General features: G+C 32.6%; 3 protein-coding genes across 3 annotated transcripts; 2 read left to right on the top strand and 1 right to left on the bottom strand.

Moving 5' to 3' along the window:
• Positions 1-455: 455 nt before the first annotated feature.
• LOC122610072 (SKP1-like protein 1B) lies at positions 456-1,744 on the bottom strand. The gene is made up of 2 exons (XM_043783054.1): positions 1,271-1,744; positions 456-849 (listed from the first exon to the last, which is right to left on the bottom strand). Exons 1-2 carry the CDS (start codon positions 1,565-1,567, stop codon positions 676-678), a joined length of 471 nt encoding a protein of 156 aa, XP_043638989.1. The 5' UTR covers positions 1,568-1,744; the 3' UTR covers positions 456-675.
• A 1,854-nt stretch (positions 1,745-3,598) lies between these two features.
• On the top strand, positions 3,599-5,107 carry LOC122610071 (SKP1-like protein 1B). Its single transcript, XM_043783053.1, has 2 exons — positions 3,599-4,019; positions 4,774-5,107. The coding sequence occupies exons 1-2, from the start codon at positions 3,723-3,725 to the stop codon at positions 4,945-4,947; spliced, it is 471 nt and encodes a 156-aa protein (XP_043638988.1). The 5' UTR covers positions 3,599-3,722; the 3' UTR covers positions 4,948-5,107.
• Positions 5,108-9,823: 4,716 nt separating this feature from the next.
• Positions 9,824-17,123, top strand: LOC122609770 (heparan-alpha-glucosaminide N-acetyltransferase-like). Its single transcript, XM_043782713.1, has 13 exons — positions 9,824-10,120; positions 10,905-11,042; positions 11,368-11,455; positions 12,135-12,211; positions 12,617-12,717; positions 13,510-13,639; positions 14,369-14,485; positions 14,583-14,668; positions 14,931-14,997; positions 15,276-15,354; positions 15,656-15,747; positions 15,882-16,025; positions 16,812-17,123. The coding sequence occupies exons 1-13, from the start codon at positions 9,917-9,919 to the stop codon at positions 16,845-16,847; spliced, it is 1,359 nt and encodes a 452-aa protein (XP_043638648.1). The 5' UTR covers positions 9,824-9,916; the 3' UTR covers positions 16,848-17,123.
• The last annotated feature ends 5,009 nt before the right edge of the window (positions 17,124-22,132 follow it).

The following is a 22,132-nucleotide window of genomic DNA, read 5'->3' as shown; positions in this document are numbered from 1 at the left end:
TCTGTGCCTATGAGATACTGGTTGAGCTTTATACGAGTATTCAAATCTAGACCTAAACAAAACAAGACTGATATTGAAAAATCCTTGAACTGAGCTGGTTTTTGAAACAAACCGAGTATTATATATAGCTCGAGGCTTCTCAAAAAGATTATTTTCTTGGTGTCAACTGTTGGGGGACTTCAATTCAAAACAGAGCCAGGTAATGTATAAAGCAAACACAAGCATTTGAGGCAATCTCAGAAACTTGTTTAGTCGCAGATTGTGTGACCATGGCACCATGCTTAGTATCAAAGTTCAACCAAAAAACAAGTAGGAGTTGAGGCCACAACGAAAAGTCATATTGCTACAAGTACAAGCCAGATTTGACAGCAAACCAGATCAAAATAGAACTGAAACTAGTATGGAATTTAGATGTTTCCAATAATAGTTTAGGCAACACAAGATAAACAATCACAAAAATATAATGTATAGTAGCTTTTGGTGAAATAAGAAAATATGTCTAATAAAGGGTTGCCTTTAAAACCGATACGAGTTCAACACATGTTCCGAACAGATATTACCATACCCATGATATCACAAAAAATGGAAGACAAAAAAAAAAAGTTAGATTTTCTAAACAAAAAGAGAAGCCCATTCTTTACACTACTTGAATGAACTGTTGAGACCTTATTGAGTTCATTCAAAAGCCCAGGCATTCTCACGGCGAACCTCCTCCTCCTCTTCAGGGGTGTAATCATTCTTGATGTTGAATGTCTTCCGAATCTCATCTGGAGTCTTACCTTTGATCATATCGGCTACAGTTTGGCAGGTCAGGTCCAATAACTCCTTGATGTTCAGATAGTTGGCAGCCTGAAATTAACAATAACATTAATCAATAACTAAGATGTCCGTACCTTTAAAAAAAACATTACCAACTATGTATCCAAGGACATAAAGCCACATAAACCTATTAAAACGTATGTTCTAATTAAAAATAATTCTACAAAAACTATAATATATACATGAGCCAAACAAAAACTTGTAATTCTCTATTTTGAGATTAAAAAAAAAATCAAACTACATACTAAATATCATAATCACAATATAGAACACGTAAGGATCAAAATCATTATATTAGCCAATCAATTGTTAGACTTATACAAACTAAATTACACAAACCTATCAAAACATATGTTCTAAAATAATCCTACAAGAACTAAATATATACTAACAAACATTTATAATCTATAAATATATATAAATAATGAAAAGGAGATAGATAGATAGATACCAAGATAAGATCAAAGAGAGTGCCCTGTTCGACTTTAACGAAATCAGCATCAAAAGTTTTCAGATCGTCATCAGCAGGCTTGTCCTCGTCAGCTTTGTGTTCAACGTGCTTTTTACAATACTCAATCACTTTGGACAAGATCTTACTGGTCACATTAGGCAAAGGGATGGCGGTATCGGCGCATTGATCGTCGATCATATGCTTTATGGTTTGCGACAACTCAGCGACGGCCTCATCGACCTCAAAAGTCTCGCCATCGGAGCTCTTCAAAACTATCGACTTCTTTTCTGCGGCCATTGAAATTTTGATTTTGGTAGAACGAAAAAACAACAACAAAACTTACGAAAACAGGTGATGAGAAAATTGTGATTTGAGGGGGTTTGGTTTGCGTATGTATTTATATTTTATTTTATAGGGAGAGAGGGTCGGTCAGGGTTTGGGCTTTAGTTTAAGAAGATTTTGTATTTTCTATTAGACCGTGGTTTTTGATAGTTTGATAGGTTTAGCCCTATTAGTTAGAAATTCAGAAAGACAAAATACATATACATACAAATAATAAATAAATACGGAGTAATTGGATTTTAATAACTTGATTTTATGAGTTATGACCAACGTGAAAATTGTACGCATAGACCAGTTTAATTGACGGGTAGTCTTAAAATATATGTATATATGTATTAATGAAAATCAAAATAATAATGTGTGCTAGACAATTAACATGTATGGGTTCAAATCTTGAACATGAACCAACGTTGGTTTTTTCATCTAACAAAAAATAACAAAATATATGTTATATTCTAAATTTAAAAAAAAAGAAGATAAATAGCGAGCAAAATAACTTAATGAGCAAAATAAAATCAAAAGAATAAAACCTTTTGTAGAAGAACAAGTCATGATCAATCTACAATTGACAAAAAAAAAATGAAAGAGTTAAAAGATAAAAATAACATAACAATTCAATATAAAATAATGAACAAACATGAACAAAATATCAAAAAATAAATAAAAATGATATTAAAAAAAATTATGTTTCTTTTGTTGATAATCTATATGACTATCATTTTTGTTGTAAAGGTAGAAAGGAAAGATGATTATTAAAGTAAATGAAAAAACTCACGTATTAACAATATTAATTCAATTTAAAATAATAAAAAACAATAACTTTATTTAGGTGTACATGTATTAAAGGGGATTTTTTGTCTAGTTATAAAAAGTATAAGTATTAATATTGTCATTTAATAAAGATGAAATAATTAAATTTGATCTAATGGTTCTAAATCAAATATGAAATACATCCAATGGTGTCTATTTGTTTAATAATGACTTTATAATCTTTTTATATATATTGGTTGATTCTAAGTAAGCTTAGTAATACTTACAATAAAATTAATTTACTCATAATTTTCCTTTTGATGTTGTTTAACCTTCTTCTATTAATTCTCTATTGTGTCGTTTAGATTTCAATTTAATTTTTACAATTTAGTTAGCAAATACATAAGTGATGATGAATGTGGACAGAAATTTAAGATTTTGTTAGTTTAACCATTATTAACATGAAGATATGAAGTCTGGTAAGAAATGTTTTGTAGTAAAAAATTCAAGAGATTTTATTGAAGTATAATTATTTCTTTAAAAGAGAGATATTATACATTTTCATTGGTACAGAGGCTCAACTCTTTCAAACTTCACAACATACCACTGATCCCAGCATAGGGAACTTCTCTTTCAACAACTGTTGGAGCAGTTATCCCAACCCAAAATACCAAAGCCAATCGTCCACTCCAAAACTCTTTTTGAACACGACGACATAACGCTCCAACTCAAACCTGGCAACAGGAGAACCACGTAGATCTCAGGTAAGATACCTGACGCTTTCCAAATAAGATGACTTTTCTTCGTGTGTTGATTACAATATAATTTAGATAAAATATATATTTAGGATTAATTATCTCCATAGCATAGGATCTTAAGTATATCCATTGTTATTAAATTTTTTTTTTTTTTTTTTGGTATATGAAACTTTTAAATAATAGCATAATTTATTTAGTTAAATATTTGATAGCTTAATCTATAAGAGTTTTAATTGGTCAACTTATTTTAGGTTAACTGTTTTAGAATATATATATATATATATAGGTAAAATTTATTTTAGGGACTAATTTAGGAACACTAAAATTAAAATAACATATCAAAACGAAGTATATATTCTTTTGAAAAAGGGCTAAACATATGAAGTATCAAAAACCATTGTCACGTATAAATAAAATCTATTCTATAATAATGTTGGTATACCCAAAAGTCAAAACTCAAAAGTCACTTTAGAAAGCCCAAACTCCTTTTTTATCTCTCGTTCCCCTGGCCCTCTTCTCTATAAATAAATACCCAAACCAAACCTCCGCAAATCACTTCCAAAAATTAGGGTTTCCTTTCGTTCCTACCAAAATCAATTCCAATGGCCGCAGAAAACAAATCGTTAGTTTTGAAGAGCTCTGATGGCGAGACCTTTGAGGTAGATGAGGCCGTCGCTCTCCAGTCCCAAACCATAAAACATATGGTGGAGGACGATTGCGCTGATAACGCCATCCCTTTGCCTAATGTGACCAGTCAGATCTTGTCTAAAGTGATCGAGTATTGTAAAAAGCACGTTGAAAACAAAGCTGACGAGGACAAGCCTGCTGATGACGATTTGAAATCTTTTGATGCTGAATTCGTTAAAGTCGACCAGGGCACTCTCTTTGATCTCATCTTGGTATCCATCTCTTTTTCATAATTTTTGTTTTTAATTATATAATTTCATATTTAGTTTTGTTTATATTGTTTTTTTTTTGTGTGTGAATAATTCTAGGGTTTCTTTCTCTTTTTTTTTCCAGTTATTTGTGTGTCTATATATATAGATATATAGGTGTTTGGTAAAATAAAAGTATTAAAGTAAAACAATAGGTTTCAATTCACTGAAAATCACCGTGCATCTTATCTTATTTGTTTTACATTAATACTTGTTTTACAATACACAACCCCTATATATGTTATATATTTATAGATTATATTTGTTTGCTAATATATATAGTTCATGTAGAATTATTTTAGAACATATGTTTTGATAGGTTTATGTGTAATTTAGTTTGTATATATTTAACAATTTGATTGGCTTATATAACGAGTTTGATCCTTACGTGTTGTATGTTGTGATTATATATGATATTTAGATAAAAAAAATTTCCTCAAAATAGAGAATTACAAGTTTTTATTTGGTTCATGTAGTTTTAGGTTATTAAGTTTTTACACAATGTAGTTTAGATGATATTATTGTCATCTGTCTCGATGTTATTTTTTGTTTATAAGAATTCACCTATCCCAATAACAAAAAACCTGACTTGAATGATCCTGTAACAGATTAGTTATTGGTTACATAATTGGTACTTTGTTATTCTATTTTATTATGTTTGCTTTTGCTTGAGGGAGTTTAAGAACAGCGTAGTTATTGATTAATGTTTTTGTTTCAGGCTGCTAACTATCTGAACATTAAGAGTTTGCTGGACCTGACCTGCCAAACAGTGGCGGACATGATCAAAGGCAAGACCCCTGAGGAGATTCGCAAGACGTTCAACATCAAAAATGACTTTACCCCTGAAGAAGAGGAGGAGGTTCGTCGTGAGAATGCCTGGGCTTTTGAATGAACTTAACTAAGGTCTTAATAGTCTCATTAGTGTAAAGCATTGGCTTCTCGGTTCTTATCTTAGGAAATCTAGAAACTATTTTAGGTCTGTCTTTTATATTTTTCGTATGTGTTGAACTCTTGATGGTTTTAATGGCAACCCTTTAGTCTTCTTTTTCTTATCTCAGCGAAAGCTATATTAATTTTATTTGTGATTGTTTATATTGTGCTGCCTAGCACTTTTATTATATACATTTAAATTCTTACAAATATCGGTGTAATATTAGATCAGCAGTATATAGACCAAACTAGTTTATTGTCAAACCTGGTTTGTACCTGTAGCAATATGGCTTTTCTTTGTGGCCTCGCTGGCGTCTTGTATTTCAGATAAGTTTTACCATCTAAAGTACCTGTGGCAATATGGCTTTTCTTTGTGGCCTCGCTGGCGTCTTGTATTTCAGATAAGTTTTACCATCTAAAGTACCTGTAGCAATATGGCTTTTCTTTGTGGCCTCGCTGGCGTCTTGTATTTCAGATAAGTTTTACCATCTAAAGTAGTCAGGGCCTGAGAATACTTTTTAAAAAAATTAAGAGCCTGAGAATGAATCACTTGCTTTTGTTTGCTTTAAATGTGTCTTGGCTCTGTTTTGAAGTTCCACAACAGTTGACACCAATGAAATAATCTTTGTTCAATTCCTACATCTCTCTCTTTGTTCAATCTTTTGTTTGGTTTAGACTTGGATCATATGGTTCTAATTTGGTAGTCAGCCGATTTAGTTGGAACCGGATCATAATTGAATTGGCCATGCCCAGGTTAACTATTTACAATCATATGGCAATTTCATCAGGATTTCACAGAAAACAGAAAGTTAATTTATCTTCACTTATACTTCTTTAGATAGAGTGTAGCATCTTTTCTGATCTTTTAAAGATTTGAAATTACTATCCTACCAGGATCTAGAAGCTGTTATTAGCAAAATCCAAATTTGATAGTTTAGTTTATAAATTTTGGTTATCTTGGATAAGTGGCTTGAAAAACGAATCATTATTAATTGAGCAGAAATCATATAAAACTCCTGAATATAGTTAGTAGTTTGAAGACTTAAAAGCATTTGGCGTTTTTATGGCTAATCACTAGACTATGGTATCCGAGAAATGTATAAAGTTCAACTGTCAAACCCAACTTTGAAACTTACATGCTAGTTTTTTCATACTTAACCAAATGAACGGAATACCGTAACTGAGCTAAAATCAAACCGATATTCAAACAATAATTATCTGATATATATATATATTTATTTATATATATTAATATTATTTTTACAACATGTATTATTATAACGTTTCACATGTGAATGTACAAAAAAAAAACATGTGATCCAATACATAATTTAAGAGTTCTCAAGGTTCTTACAAAAAAAATGGGTTCTCAAAATAAGGCTCCCCTATTATACTATTATGCAATAAGCAAACTACGCACACGTGTACCTAAAGATGTGTTCAAATGTACATTGTAGTGAACTATGACAAAATGTCTATGTTATGTATTGATCTAATCGGGGGTCTATGTCATGTAACGAACTTACCAAAACTGTCTAAGTGATGCATGCTACCAGGTAATCTACAGGTAGCCGGTTACCATCCAAAGGGATAATGACCTGTGAATGTAGTAAACTATGACAAAATGTCTATGTTATGTATTTGATCTAATCGGGGGTCTATGTTATGTAATGAACTTACCAAAATTGTCTAAGTGATGCATGTTATTTAGTGTTTCCAACTCCTCCCGAGTATTTGAGAACTGGTATTTTCTTGTTTCCATTTAGTTATTTATTAATATCCCGAAAAGAGAAATGATGAATTATGAGGTCAGGGGATTTGATCTTTCAGCTTTAGGCTTGTAATGCGTTCTTCTAAGTTTGTTGTTTTGTTACTTTACTAAAATCTAGCAATTAGTTATCTTTCTCATTCAATTATAATTATGCTTCAAGAAGTCACGTAAGAATACGTCCCCTAGTCTCTCATTGTTTGTTTGTGTGGTTGTATATATGTACCCTTAGATTGTGTGGTCAATGTGTATATGTTTGAGAATATATGTAATGATTTGTTTCTGGTTCTTGACCTTATAAGAGATCGTAATCTTCAAATTCGATTTTAATTTTTGAGATCTTTGATTTTTTAGTATATGATTGTGTTAGGGTTGATCGGAAAAATGGGGAGGTAGGTCGCGGCCAAAAGATATGAAGGTGTTTACAGTTTTTATATAATTACAGAATTTATATACATATATGTTTCCATAACTTATATTTATTTATATATGTTAAATAAATTAATTAATTATTAAGATTAAAAATAAAGGGAAAAAATTGATGACCAACTTCCTGTAACCTGCATCCCTTAGACAGTTTTGATAAGTTCGTTACATAACATAGACCCCCGATTAGATCAACATAACATAGATATTTTGTCATAGTTCACTACATCCACGTCATTATCCCTAAAAAATGGATGGTAACCGGCTACCTGTAGATTACCCGTTAGCATGCATCACTTAGACAGTTTTGGTAAATTTATTACATAACCCGATTAGATCAATACATAACATAGACATTTTGTCATAGTTCACTACATTCACAGATCATTATCTTTGTATATAACTCATGAGTCATGATACCCATGTTTTGCATTTTTAACTGCGTAAACGATATCCATGGGATGTGTAATGTGTTGGACAGTTTTGCACCTTGTTTGCCTGTTAGGGATAATAAGGTAATTGGATGTGATTTGTATATCACACATTGTTTGACTCCCATAGTCCCCATATATACATTGTTTGACTCCCATATATAAGTGAATGTTTATCAAAATTGATGAATGAGCCTTGCTTCTCTTCTATTCATTATTCATTAATTACATTATATATTTAGATTTGATTTTATCAAACGCGTCAAATATCAATCATACGCCGGATAGAAATCGCGTCACTAATAGGACATCACATGGCAAGGCTTAGACTCTGTAGGTGGTGACCGGCTACATGAACTAATTTCTCAAGTGGTTATTAATCTTAATCTTGTATTTTGACAACAAAAAACATGATTTTAATATGAGAAACAATATGAAAATTCTCCTAATATCATAAATATATGCTTCATTAAAACATTATGATTCTAACATGCAGCTTATGTGCGATACTTTTATAAGACATATCAGTTATATCACACATGTTAGGCGATGGTATCGATATATGATACCCTTCTTTTAAATCATACTTGATGATTTCTATGTATTTAGATATCTTATTACTTATTGGTCCAACTATGAACATAAGTTCTCGTTATATTATAACTAGCCTTCCATTTCATTTACCAATTACTTTTGAATACAAATAACTAATAGTTAAATGCTTAAAAACCAAAATAATCTACAGTGATTTTAGATTAATATAATGTTATCATTTAGTTTAAAAGCATCTTTAACTTTAAGAAGAAAAATGGATGTGATTCAGCCATTGTTGAGTAACTATCAACCGGAAAACAATGAAGAGTTACAACAGCAGCAACCTATGATTGTAGTTGATAACATTGATGTTACTAATAGTAAAATTGCTTCCCTCGATGTTTTTCACGGTCCATCTGTCTTTGTAAGTCTCTATTTCATCTATTTTACAATAACAACGATATTTAATTCTGTTTTTTTTTTCTTATATGATGTATATTAATGCACAATTAAACACATTATGTTTTTCTTCTCAATTATTCATACATCATACATGCATGTATGATGTATATGTATGATGTATGGTGATCGTCATAACTTTTAAAGTTCCAACTATATTTGCATTTTTTATGTTGCATATAAAAGTTGAAACATTTTTTTTCTTACTTTTTTTTTTTTAAACTGTTCACATGTTGATTTGCGTAAAGAATTTTCACGTATCAATGACTTTATTCATACTTTTTAGATAATGCAAGAGTACATTATGCATGAGATGAGTGCAAGACTAATATCGTTTTGTACAAGTCTCGAAAAATCAAAACATAGTACTGATTAGGGTCCCATATGAATTGATGAAGTTAAAAGTCATATTTTCATAATTTACTAGAATTTATGAATTCTTTTATGTCATATGCTTTATGATTTCATTCAATGTATAGGATATCTATAAAATTGAACATGAATTCGTTCCCTTTTGAGAACATGGCACGCACCAACCCCACCCACAACCTCCCCCCCCCCCCCCCCCCCCTCCCTACCTCTAATGAACACGTACTCTTTACACTTGTCTACTAGTAGTAGTTTAAAAACACCCTTCATATCCCAACCAAGCTTTTTTAGTATCTAGACCACACCTACTATTTGCAGCGATAGTCGTTGCATATAGTGCGGACCCCTCTGTCTGTAATGACAAATTTGGCAAAAATAGCGGGTCCCCTGTCAGTAATCGTTGCAAATAGTTGGATATGGACAAAAACACCATTATTTGCAGTGATAATCGCTGCAAATACTCTGGTTTAATTACCAAAAAAGTAGTCGGGATACCAGCCCCTTTTAAAAAAAGTGCTTAACTTTTATTTCCACTTAAAAGGAAAGAAAAAAAAAAAAAAAAAAAGAAAACAAATGGACGGTTGCACTTATAAGTCGGAAAGATTTCATTACTATCTAATAAATATTATTTCAGCTAAAAAAGATCTGAACAGATTACCTACAAATGATAAAAACCAAAATATTCGGAAAATATTCGGTTCAGCTGCTAACTTCATTTAGACGCGTAGTAATGAAACCGTCCATTTGGCGGGACCATTGTATCCAGAAATCTTATTGGTCCAGCTATGCAATATAGATCACAAACAAACTCTCCTTAATACTCAATAATAATTCATTTCATTCACCAATTATTATTTTTATAATAACATAACTCACCACTAGTATTTGTTAAATGCATAAAAACAAAAAATCTAAAGTGATTTCCTGTTTGATTAATTAATAAAATGTCATCATTCTGTTCAAAAGCATCTTTAATTTTAAGAAGAAAAATGGCTGAGATTCAGCCATTGTTGAATAACTATCAACAGGAAAACGATGAAGAATTACAACAGCAGCAGCAGCCAATGATTGTAGCACACAACAACAACATTAATGTCAGAAATCGTAGAATTGCTTCTCTCGATGTTTTCCGCGGTCTGTCTATCTTTGTAAGTTCCCTTTTTAATCTATTTTACATTTTTACTGTCACTCAATTCCATCTGTATTTGAACTACTGTAGGTAATTTATTTTACTTGAGTTTTGAATTTTTGTTGTTGCTTTAGTTTTACTTCATTCGTTGTGTTGTCCCTATGATTTGCTTCAGATACTAAATAATTTAAGAATGGTGTAGTCCAGGTTTTTAATTATTTATTGTATGACTTTAGGGTCAGCCAAACCAGATAATTATTTATTTTGGTAAAGTTGACATGTATATATATATTTTCAGAATGATCTATTCTACTTGAGACACTTGGGATTGTGTACATGTTATATTTTAAAGTACACAGATTTTATTATTTTAACGCTATATTCAATCCTCTAATAGTAATATTTAACGCACTAATCAAATTTATACTATTCAAAATCCAACGGGATTCGTTTGCGGTGGGTAAGCCGTAAGTGTTATGTCCCAGAAAGGACTTTGCTAGATACAGATCTTTGGTTCGAATTTTTTTCCTTGACTTTCTGATATTGAAAGATTTTTCTTTAACGAGACAAATGGTTAAACCCACAATCTCTTGGTTGCTCGAAATCCCCCTAGGAAAAAATGTGGTTAAGGTATGTAAATTCAATTTGTGAACGTGATGCATTTATATCAATAGATGGACCTCGTGTTCTCAGTTGGTGAGATGTAGCATTAACCAAGTCGAATTTAGTGAATGTAATTTTCGATTACAAAGCTGCAGGGATGTAAAATGGACAGCTAATTCATGGTTTACTGTTTTTTTCAGCTTATGGTGCTAGTGGATTATGCGGGTTCTAGTTTACCTGCTATTTCACATGCCCCGTGGAATGGTCTACACTTAGCAGACATTGTCATGCCTATGTTTCTTTTCGCTGCTGGAGTATCTCTTGCAATTGTATACAAGGTGATGAATGCTATAATGCAGAAGTTGTATTTTCAACCCTGGACATGTCAATTACGTTACCTCATATGACTTTTTCTCTCAAGTTGGTCTGGCCATCATCCGACTTTAGGTGGTTTTTTTGGGGGTGGTGGTGGGTGGCCAAATGACGATTTATCATTATATGAATTATTAGGATTCTTCATCAAAGCCAGAGGCCACTGGCTTTTAGTATCAGCTATAAAGTCTGTTAGTGCGAAATGTATAGATCAATCAATATGTATATGTGTTTTCATAATGATAGTAACTGAAACTGAAGTCCTTTTTTTTATATTTTTTTTTTATGTAGCATCAGAAAGTTCAAAACAGATACGAAGCCACATGGAAAGCACTAGTAAGAGCAGCGAAACTTTTTCTTCTTGGTGTTTTTCTTCAAGGTAAATGCTGCAGGCGAGTATTTCCACCCCAGACGGCATTATTTTGATGCGCTTTGATCTTAAGCATGGCAATCTTAGACTCTACGTATAATTTCAATATCTTCAGTTTTTCACCTCTCAAAGTTTGCTGATGGAACTAATTGTTCACTTGAAGAGAAACTATGAAAAAATAAGGAAGATAAGAGGATCAAAATTTTACTGTATAATATGGCAATTTAACGAATGAGATATGTTCTATGCATACCTGAAATAGTTTAATCTTATATTTATCTACTGCTATGGATATCATATGAGAAGATTACTTGCCTTGTGTTCCATTAGTATTTGAACTTTATATTCGTGATAAAAGAAATGCAAATCATAGTATTATCCACATAACTTGCACAATGGAGCTGAAGGCTAGTAAGTTCAAAATTTGGAATCAATTTTAAACTCGAAAGTGTAAGTAAAATAGGAAAATAGCTGTAGTAGAAATAAGGTTTTAATAACACAGTAGTTCTGTTTTCAAATTCTGTGACCCAACTTACTCTGTACTATGACCTTGATTTTCTCTTCTCAAACTTACAATATGCATCTTTTTTTTGTATCATTGTACCAAGACATTCATTTTCCAAATATATACAAAGACCATGATATATTTTTTTGATGTCCTAATCACATTCAGTTAATTGTCTCTCAGGTGGCTACCTGCATGGGATTACTTCTTTAACATACGGTGTTGATGTTGAGACAATACGTTTGCTCGGAATTCTTCAGGTGTCAAATCTTTTGTCATCCATTTGACTCGTGCAATTCACCTTAAAAATCATAACACTGTCTCTTCTTAAGAATAAAGTGTCAAGAACTACTCGTGCATATAACTACCCATAGTCGACAGAGTTATGTGCTAGTAATTATGAAGTTAAGTGGCATAAGTTCATTTATCAATCATATAAATCAATTCCTTAACATGAATGATTCCGTTTTAATCTCTTATCATCAGATCTTAGTATTCCAAAAGCCTTTTCTTACGTTAATTTAGACACTAGAGTTACAAAGGCTTTGACAGTCAAGCAAGACTTATGTATTATCCAATACTTTGAGTGAATTGCATTAATGATATCATAAAGTTACTAAATCTAACTTTCTTAGCTCTAATTTCACGTATTGTGATCATTCCAGAGGATAGCAATTGGATATCTTGCCGCAGCAGTGTGTGAAATATGGCTTCCACGTCAAACCTGGAGAAAGGAAGCATGCTTGAGGAATTATATATGGCATTGGTGAGAAATATATACAGCATCCTTTGTCTCAAGCAAATATCTTATTGTATATTTTATATATTATATGAGGGAAAGATAATTTGAGACCAACTAAAAAAAGTCCAAAAAAGGACCATTGATTTTCGTAACTTACACACCACCATCATCATCTACTACGATATACAAGACTTTTTTGTAAAAACACTAAGACTTTCCGACGACGGGCCCACCAGAAAATCATGTGTAAGTTAACTTACACATGTGATGTGTAAGTTAACTTACACATAATTTTTCTGTGGGCCCGTCGCTGGAAAGTCTTAGTGTTTTTACAAAAAAGTCTTGTATATCGTAGTAGATGATGATGATGTACAAAAATCAATGGTCCTAGTTGGTCCTAAAATAAGAGGTGGTCTTAAAATATCTCACCCCTTCTGCAGAGATACTCTTTACTTACAAGTCTTTAGTATGGTTAACTATCTATTTTGGTGGAAGCTTCATTTAATGTCACTTAATATTAGTTCTATGTGGAAAAGATATACAAATGTGAACTAATGAACTTCTGGGCAAAATATTTACCAAACTTGAGAACAAAAGTATGATTACATTATAATTCACATGTGATCAAACTATGTTAAATCTATTCAAATGTAATCCATCACATGCAATTGGATTTCATCTTTGCTCTTCATTCTTTGATCTAAGGGCCCAGATTTGTTTTTTGTTTTCAAGATTCTTGTTATTCTAAAATGAACTTGCCCATATTTTGAATTGAGATTCACTGTATGTGTATTCACCAAGTCTTTTGTGGTGTAGGTGTGCTGTATTTTTCTTGTGTGCCATCTACATCGGATTGACATATGGCTTGTACGTTGCAGATTGGCAATTTAAAGACTTAAATTCGCTATCTTCTTTAGTTTCAGAAAATGGAACTGCTATTCATACTGTATGACCACTCTCTTGTTATGCTTAAAATGCTTGTATATATCTACCAATAAACTAAAACAGGATTGTAACATTCTTTAATCGACACGTGGCGTTGTATTAAATCGACAAGTGTCCTTTAGTCATATCAATTAAAAAAACTTAATAAAGGATATAGATGGCAGTTATGTTAAACATAACTTAATATATTTATTATATTTATATTTATATTTATTTATCCATATATATTATACGGGCATAAAAATCTATATACACGAACTAAGCTTGATTTCAAATTGATGGGTTGCATCCTATTCTAAAACAAACTATGAATCCATAATAAACCAATCTCCATATTAGTTAAAAATAAGGACTTATTATCACAATACCTAAAATCAACAACCCAAAAATGGATCAATTTGATAGCGGATATTATTGGTAGGAGATATTATTTATCCATACAATTGTGGTTAATAAATGTTTAAACTTGCATTTCATTGTAAATATATAAACTTTAATATAATAAAATGAAATATAAAATAATAGATATTATGAGACAATCCGTACATCACGCACGGGTATTAGTACTAGTATATATATATATATTGTCTTCATTGGATAATTAAAGAAATATAACGTTCTGTTCTTTATTCGTCATTACTGCTTGCTGTTGGTTAACAACTTCTAATTTGTGAATATTGTTTTGGGAACAAAACTCATTTGCATTTGCATATGATGTTTTTGATTATAGGTGAAATGTTCTGTTAGAGGTGATCTTAGGCCTGCCTGCAATGCTGCAGGAATGATAGACCGATATGTTCTTGGCATAGATCATCTATATCAAAAGTCTGTTTACAGAAACCTGAAGGTGATTACAGGTTCTTTATCTGTAGCTAGATATCATGCAGATGACATGTAGTAATTTTTGATAGCATGTTGGATATAATAATATAATTCTCATACAGGAATGTAATATATCAAAGGGTGGTCAAGTTCCAGAATCTTCGCCTTCATGGTGTCATGCCCCTTTTGAACCTGAAGGCATATTAAGGTAGTTATAATAAATTATAGGTTAGGCTCCATTAAACCAAGTTTGCCGTGCACAGTCGAAGGTGGAAAACTGGTAGAGCACGATGGGAATACTAGTTTACGCTTTTGTTTTCAGTTTCCAGTTGTTGGTTGCAAAAATAAGCTTTGTTCAAACTTATCTGTTGCCAAACACCCTCAAACTTTTTATATGAAAAATTTTACCAAGTTAGAGTGAATTATCTTATCATAAAGCCAATGAGTAAGCTTGAATTGTGGATGTGCAGCTCTTTAACAGCTTCTGTGGCCTGCATAATTGGACTTCAATATGGTCACATTTTGACCGAAATACAGGTGAAGTCATTTCCTCGTGATAAATAGTTTTGTGTAAAATCTTGCATATAAGTGTACATATTTTTATGAAATCATTATATTGGTAGCCACCGTGCCGCTGTGCGTGATGGTAGAAAACATTGCTTTTGTATTGAAAGTGTTCTTCAATACTTCAATATGCCTTGCAGTAATTTGAAGCTTGGAAACTCCCGTTTATGTGGTTTATCAACCTACTTGTTTTCTATATCTAAAACCTTATAGACTTCTATATGACAAGTTTAACAATATATTGGTTGCAGGGCCATAAAGATCGACTTTACAACTGGTGCCTGATGTCATTTTTGTTTTTAGTTCTTGGATCCATACTTGCTCTCGCAGGTATGTTCTTTGAGTCCATTTCCATCTTTATTTTGTTCTCCTTACTTTAACATGATGTGACATATATTCATTTTCTAGAGAATAACCAATAACCATACCGAAAAGTATCAGATAAATCAAACATTGAAAAATTTAATTACGATTTTTTTTTTTTTTTTTGTAAATATAAGTTTAACAAAGTTAACCAACAACAACAAAAAAAACTTTAATCAATAATTAATTGATTATTTAAATCAATCTCTTGATTAAGGAATTATCAATTATAGTAGTTAAATTATTATCATCTCCATTTTCTTTTCAGGTATTCCTGTAAATAAATCTTTGTACACTATCAGTTACATGCTGGTAACTTCAGCAGCATCAGGAATCACATTTTGTGCATTATATCTAGTGGTTAGTCTCGTAAACCTTTCTATATTGTAGGGTGAGAGACCAGTATTATTTTAGCAAATTTATCTCTTTTATTTGTACATTAGATTTGGATGAGCGCTATTCATGAAACATTCTAATATTCTATACCCTTACAGGTAGATGTTTATGGATGGAGGCACATAACGTTCGCCTTGGAATGGATGGGGAAACATTCTTTAAGCATTTTTATTCTCGTCGCATCAAACTTATTTGTCATTGCACTTCAAGGATTCTACTGGAAATCACCTCATAATAACATCGTAAGTCTTTAGAATAGACGCAAGCCTTTTGAATACATATTAACAGAAGTATCTAAAAATTTATCCCTGTAACATGAAACATTGAAGTCTTCAAATCATTAAACCATCGTAAAGGACTTGCCATTGCAAGTAAAAAGTTGTTTTCGTGAAGATGTTAAAAAAACATTATACTTGACACTAATAAGCGATTTGGGTAAGATATTTTCTAAAATTTTAACTATGATGCTATTTTCCCGTTTACACTTTCACACTTCATAAAAACTACCCATTACATAAGAAACACATAATAGTTCGAATTAAAGGTCAATCATTTAAAAGCATGAGGATTGATGAATGAATCCTACACTGGCTTTTGCTTGTGATAATCACAGTAATTACTACAATCCAAAGTCAGTAGCTCAATACAGTGAACTATTTGTAGAAGAGTTGGCCATCAGTTGCCACTTTTTAGGAGCAACCTGGGTTCAAATCTTGCCAGAGGCAGAATTGAATTTAAGTGGTTGAATTACCTTGACACTATCCCTGCTGGGGGTTATATGGGTACCAATTCGGTACATGGGATCAAACGGTTCCTATCAATCTACAGTGATCAGTTTGTAATGATTAATAGTGAAAACAAATATATTGTTTACTTTGATAGTATATCTGCCCAAACAAGAAAACTTTGCTGCCTACTGCTAATATATGACATTTTAATACTATGTAAGTAGTTTTACTAATTTCACGAGGCATTTTTTTCTTTGTAATTACCTAATATACGCGTTTCTTCATTGTAAATCTTAACAGATATACTGGATTGTGTCGCACGTTGTACAAAAATAGCAACTCGGTGTAACTTGTTTTGCCTATTGGTATCGCTTTCCTATACATTCACACCATTTATTGCAAAGTGCCTTACACAAAGAGATCGTGTATTACGATATATCAGGCTCATGATCTAACATATAGTTGTACACTTATTATACACAACTTTTATACTCGTAATAACTTTTTAGAGATAGTTATAGACTAGTTTTGTGTCTTCTTGGTCTGTAATCCTTGAATCTCAGAAAGAAAACTAGATAAAAAGAAACAATATCTGAATCTCTCTTTATACAACCCTTAGCGTGTTTGATATGAATTTTATTTAGCGTAGGATTTGTTGCAGTCCATTTTGCTATTTATAAAAGGAACATTATACGAGAGAATATCTTCAACTTTATACATGTTGTATGTATTGGGAAAAAATTACTTTGTGCATGTATCAAACTTCTACAACTTAAGGGAGAGAGGCTATTTATTGGAGGAGGGACTTGCGTCGTGTTACGTCATGTAAGCGTGTAGAAAGCCTTTCAAAAAACTTAGTGTGAGGCTACCTGGAGGTGACTTGTGTCGGCGGCCTAAGAATGTTAGATGTAGTGTTAGATGTGTATAAAATGGATGAATATGTGTCTGTAAAGGTGGATGACCAAATTTGACTGTGGAAGGAAAAATCTATACAAGTCGCCTATCGGGGTAATGTACGGGGAGACTACGAGGCTTCACGACATAGAATATATAGAAATTTAGAAGAGAGAAAGAGTAGGAGAATTATTTTCTGTATTTCATTTAATAAATGAAGAATTACAATACACACATATATATGCACAGATCATTTCTATATCTATATATTGTATATAATTAAATAACCGCTAAACCAAATACTTAAACTCTAACTAACTCTAACAATCTTCTAATATTTACATCTTTGGTCCCTCTAATTTATCTAGTGATACAAATAACTTCCTAACTTCTATACACCCCTCTCAAGTTGGAACCTCTTGTAAACCCAACTTGCTGCTCAAAAAGGAATGTTGTGAAGATCCTAAAGCTTTAGTCATGATGCCAGCAAGCTGCAAATGAGTAGGTATATAAGCAGTCTGCAGAAAACCATCTTGCACCTTATCTCTTGTGAAATGACAATCTATATCCAGGTGCTTAATTCTATCATGATAACATGGATTAGCAGCTATTTGTTGAGCTGCTTTATTGTCACAAAACAAGGTTAAAGGAACCTTAACAGGAATATGCAAGTCCTTTAACAAGTAAGTGAGCCATATCAACTCACAAGTAGTAGTGGCCATACTTCTGTACTCTGCTTATGTGGAAGATCTTGAGACTGTAGCTTGCTTCTTAGTCTTCCAAGAAACCAATGCATGTCCTAAGAATATACAATAACCAGTAAGAGATCTCCTTGTCATTAAGCATGAGGCCCAGTCTGCATCACTAAACCCAGTCACCTTGAGTTGCTGCTGAACAGGATAGAATAACCCCTTTGAAATGGTTCCCTTTAAATACCTCAACAAATGAATTGCAGCCTTCATGTGAGGTTCTCTAGGTGTAGACACAAACTGACTCAAGTGTTGTACTGCATATGAAATATCAGGCCTTGTCATTGACAAATAGAGCAATCTTCCAATTAACCTTCTATAAGTGTTTGGTTTAGACAATAATTGACCTTTATCAAGAGATAGCTTGACATATGTAGGTATGGGAAACCCAACTGGTTTAGCTGCAGTTAGCCCTGCATCTTTGAGAAGATCCAAAATATACTTTCTTTGGTTGAGATAAGTCCCTGAATCATTTCTACATAATTCTATGCCAAGAAAATACCTTGCCAAGCCTAAATCCTTTATGGTGAATTTTCTATCCAAAGCCAATTTAACTCCTTGGATTTCACTATCATTATTTCCTGTTATAATGATATCATTTACATAGACCAAAATAGCAGTAAAGGAGTCCCCCTTGGCTTTGACAAACATGGAATAATCATGTTTTGACTGCTCAAAGCCCAATGAAACCAGAAACTTTGTCAATTCAATATTCCATTGCCTTGAAGCTTGTTTTAATCCATATAATGACTTATTAAGCTTGCAGACTTGATTAGGCAATGCCTTTGTATACCCTTCAGGAGGCAACATATATATTTCCTCATCCACAAATCCATGAAGAAAGGCATTATTTACATCCAATTGATGTAAAGGCCATGCCTTAGCAGTAGCAATTGCAATCAAAACTCTGACAGTTGTTGCCTTAGCAACAGGAGAAAAGGTATGCTTATAGTCAGTGCCTGGTTCTTGATTAAATCCTTTAATAACCAACCTTGCCTTGAGTCTTTCAACTGATCCATCTGGTAGATATTTTGTCTTGTAAACCCATTTGGAAGATATTGCTTTGTGATTTGGGGGTAAAGTTGTAAGACTCCAAGTTTCATTCTGTTCCAAAGCCATCAACTCTTTATTCATGGCTTCAACCCATCCTTTATCTTGTGAAGCTTGAGTATAATTTGATGGTTCAAATGTACTAAGAACATGTGCTAGTGATGCCACATAATCAGCAGGATAATGCTCAAAATCTTCATTTTTGAATATTGGATAAATTGGAGAAATTTTGGAGCTATCATTCATCACCATAGAAGCACTAGATGTTTTCTGTGTTGGAACAACATAATCTTGTAACCATCTTGGTGGGACTACATTCCTTACAGATTTTCTGACAAGATTAGGATCAGGTTGAACAGGAGAAATAGTTTCAGAGTCACTCCCACTAGATAAATTTGGAGAATTGATAGGAGATGGTGTATTGCTGACACCATTATCAACAGGAGAATTCTCAGTGGAACCAATATTAGTAAGAGAATGTTGATCGAAGACTTCATTATTAGAAAATCCATGACCATCATCATCTAAAATGATATCATTTTCAGCAAAGATAGCCTGCCTTTTATCAACAGTTGTTGTACAATTTGTCTTAAAAGGAAATTCTGTTTCCCTAAAAACAACATCTCTACTATGAAATATCTCCTTAGTAGAAAGATTATACACTATGTATCCTTTTTGGCCAGGAGAATATCCTAAACACACACATTTGATCCCTCTTGGATCAAATTTATCCTTGTGTGGTTTTGTCACTGCAGCATAACACAAACATCCAAATACCCTTAAATTGTCATAACTAGGTGGACAACTATGAAGCATCTCAAATGGAGTCTTCCAATTCAATATTTTCATGGGCATCTTATTGATCAAGTAGGTAGCTGCTAATACACAATGTCCCCGGAACTCTTTAGGTAATCCTACAGTTAATCTTAAAGCTCTTGTAGTATCTAAGAGATGCCTATGCTTTCTTTCCACCACTCCATTTTGTTGAGGGGTATAGACCATAGATTTTTGATGTAAAATCCCTTGAGCCCTCAAATAGACCATACCTTCATTATTCACTATTTCAGTGCCATTATCAGACCTTACAAATTTTAGTTTAGTTTTGAAATGATTTTTGACATAGGAAATGAAATTTTGAAGAACAGAACTGACTTGATCTTTGGTATGAAGCAAATAGGTCCAAGTACTTCTAGTATAATCATCAACTATGGTCAAAAAGTAATGGGCTCCATTTAAAGCAGAAATTTTATATGGACCCCATAAATCAACATGAATGAGCTCAAAAGGTTTATTAGTCCTAGAATGACTAATAGGAAAGGGCAATCTATGCTGTTTGGCTAAAACACAAATATCACAAAAGAATTCAGAAACATTGACATTTTTGCATCCATCAATATGAATCATCTTTGAGACAGAAGTATGACCAAGTCTATGATGGAACAAAGAAGCATCAACAAGTTTACAAGAATTATTGAGAACTTTATTAACAAAAGAAGCAACAACAACAGAAAAGGAAGCAAGAATAGAAGGAGCTTGTCCTTTGCAGACATAGAGATTCTTGGTGCCCTTTCCAACAGCAATAACCTTTCTAGTTGAAAGGTCTTGAAAGGCAAACCAAGATCCACCAAAAATAGCAATGATAGGCTTTGAATTTAGAAGTCTGCCAACAGACAACAAATTGATTTGAAATTCAGGGACATAAAGCACATTAGTCAAAGTCAAGTGAGAATTAATTTTGACTTTGCCAATTTTATGAACAAATTTGTGTGATCCATCTGGTAATTTGACTTTTATGGGATTTTTAAGGTCAATAATGTCATGAAATAGCTCTAAATGAGGTGACATATGGTCTGTGGCTCCTGTATCATTTATCTAATCTTTCTTAAAATCAATCTCTACGATTGATACTAATGCTTGTAATCTAGCATGGAAGGACATACCTGCATGTGGCTGAACATTTTTGCCAACATCAGTATTCTGTCCCATGACAACATGATTTCCTTTAAGCATTTTTAACATCTCAGTGCACACTGCAACCACTAACTTCTGATCCAACTCAGACTTATGTTCACCATTAATTTCATTTTCATAATCCATATCAAAAGGAGAATCTCTTTAAGCCATCTCACCAAAGTTAGTACTAATTTGAGCAGCCATCCTACCTCCTTTTTTGACCTTCTTTCCCTTATACCAATTAGGATATCCCAATCTTTCAAAACATTGTTCATATAAGTGACCAGATTGATGACAATGACTACAAGTAGGTTTATCTGCCCTGTTTTCATTAGGTATGTATTTCTTGAAATTTTGGTTTCCTTTATTTGCATTATTTGCAAAAAATGCAGTATGATCAGGAGTATGGTGAGTTACTTGCTTTTGTTTTTCCACTTGTTGCACAATATAGTATGTCTTGTTGATGGAAGGAAGAGGATCCATAGACAAGATTTGATTCCTGACTGACATAGTCATCATTCAATTTCATAAGGAATTGCATCAACTTAGATCTACTTTCAATCTCAGCATACTTCTCAACTATTTTACAAGTACATTCTCCCATTTTCCCACAAGAACAAGTCGGAATCCCATTTAAACTATACAATTCATCCCAGAATTTCTTCATCTTATTATAATAGGCAGCAATAGACATTTTGCCTTGAGTAACTTTGCTCAATTCTCTCTCAGTTTGGAAGATAAGAGGACCATTGCTTTGTCCATATCTTTCAGCAAGTTCCTTCCATAACTCTGTAGCAGATTGAGCATAAAGAAAAGCTTCAGATAATTCTGTTGTCATGGAGTTTAGTAACCAACAAGTAACCATATAATCACATCTGGTCCATCTTCCATAATCAGCATGAGTAGCATCAGGTTTAGCAACTGTGCCATCAATGAATCCTATCTTCAATTTCGCTCCAAGCGCCATTTTCACTG

This window comes from Erigeron canadensis, chromosome 8 (assembly GCF_010389155.1).
Source record: "Erigeron canadensis isolate Cc75 chromosome 8, C_canadensis_v1, whole genome shotgun sequence".
Taxonomy (NCBI): Eukaryota; Viridiplantae; Streptophyta; class Magnoliopsida; order Asterales; family Asteraceae; genus Erigeron; species Erigeron canadensis.
Note: the sequence above shows the minus strand (reverse complement) of the source record. Positions and strands in the feature narration are given on the sequence as shown.

Coding starts and splice junctions, on each gene's coding strand:
- LOC122610072 (XM_043783054.1), bottom strand. CDS start 1,567: ATGGCCGCAGAAAAGAAGTCGATAGTTTTGAAGAGCTCCGATGGCGAG. Junction 850..1,270: donor CTCTCTTTGATCTTATCTTG/GTATCTATCTAT, acceptor TGTTAATTTCAG/GCTGCCAACTATCTGAACAT.
- LOC122610071 (XM_043783053.1), top strand. CDS start 3,723: ATGGCCGCAGAAAACAAATCGTTAGTTTTGAAGAGCTCTGATGGCGAG. Junction 4,020..4,773: donor CTCTCTTTGATCTCATCTTG/GTATCCATCTCT, acceptor TTTTTGTTTCAG/GCTGCTAACTATCTGAACAT.
- LOC122609770 (XM_043782713.1), top strand. CDS start 9,917: ATGTCATCATTCTGTTCAAAAGCATCTTTAATTTTAAGAAGAAAAATG. Junction 11,043..11,367: donor CTCTTGCAATTGTATACAAG/GTGATGAATGCT, acceptor TTTTTTATGTAG/CATCAGAAAGTTCAAAACAG. Junction 12,718..13,509: donor AGGAATTATATATGGCATTG/GTGAGAAATATA, acceptor TTTGTGGTGTAG/GTGTGCTGTATTTTTCTTGT.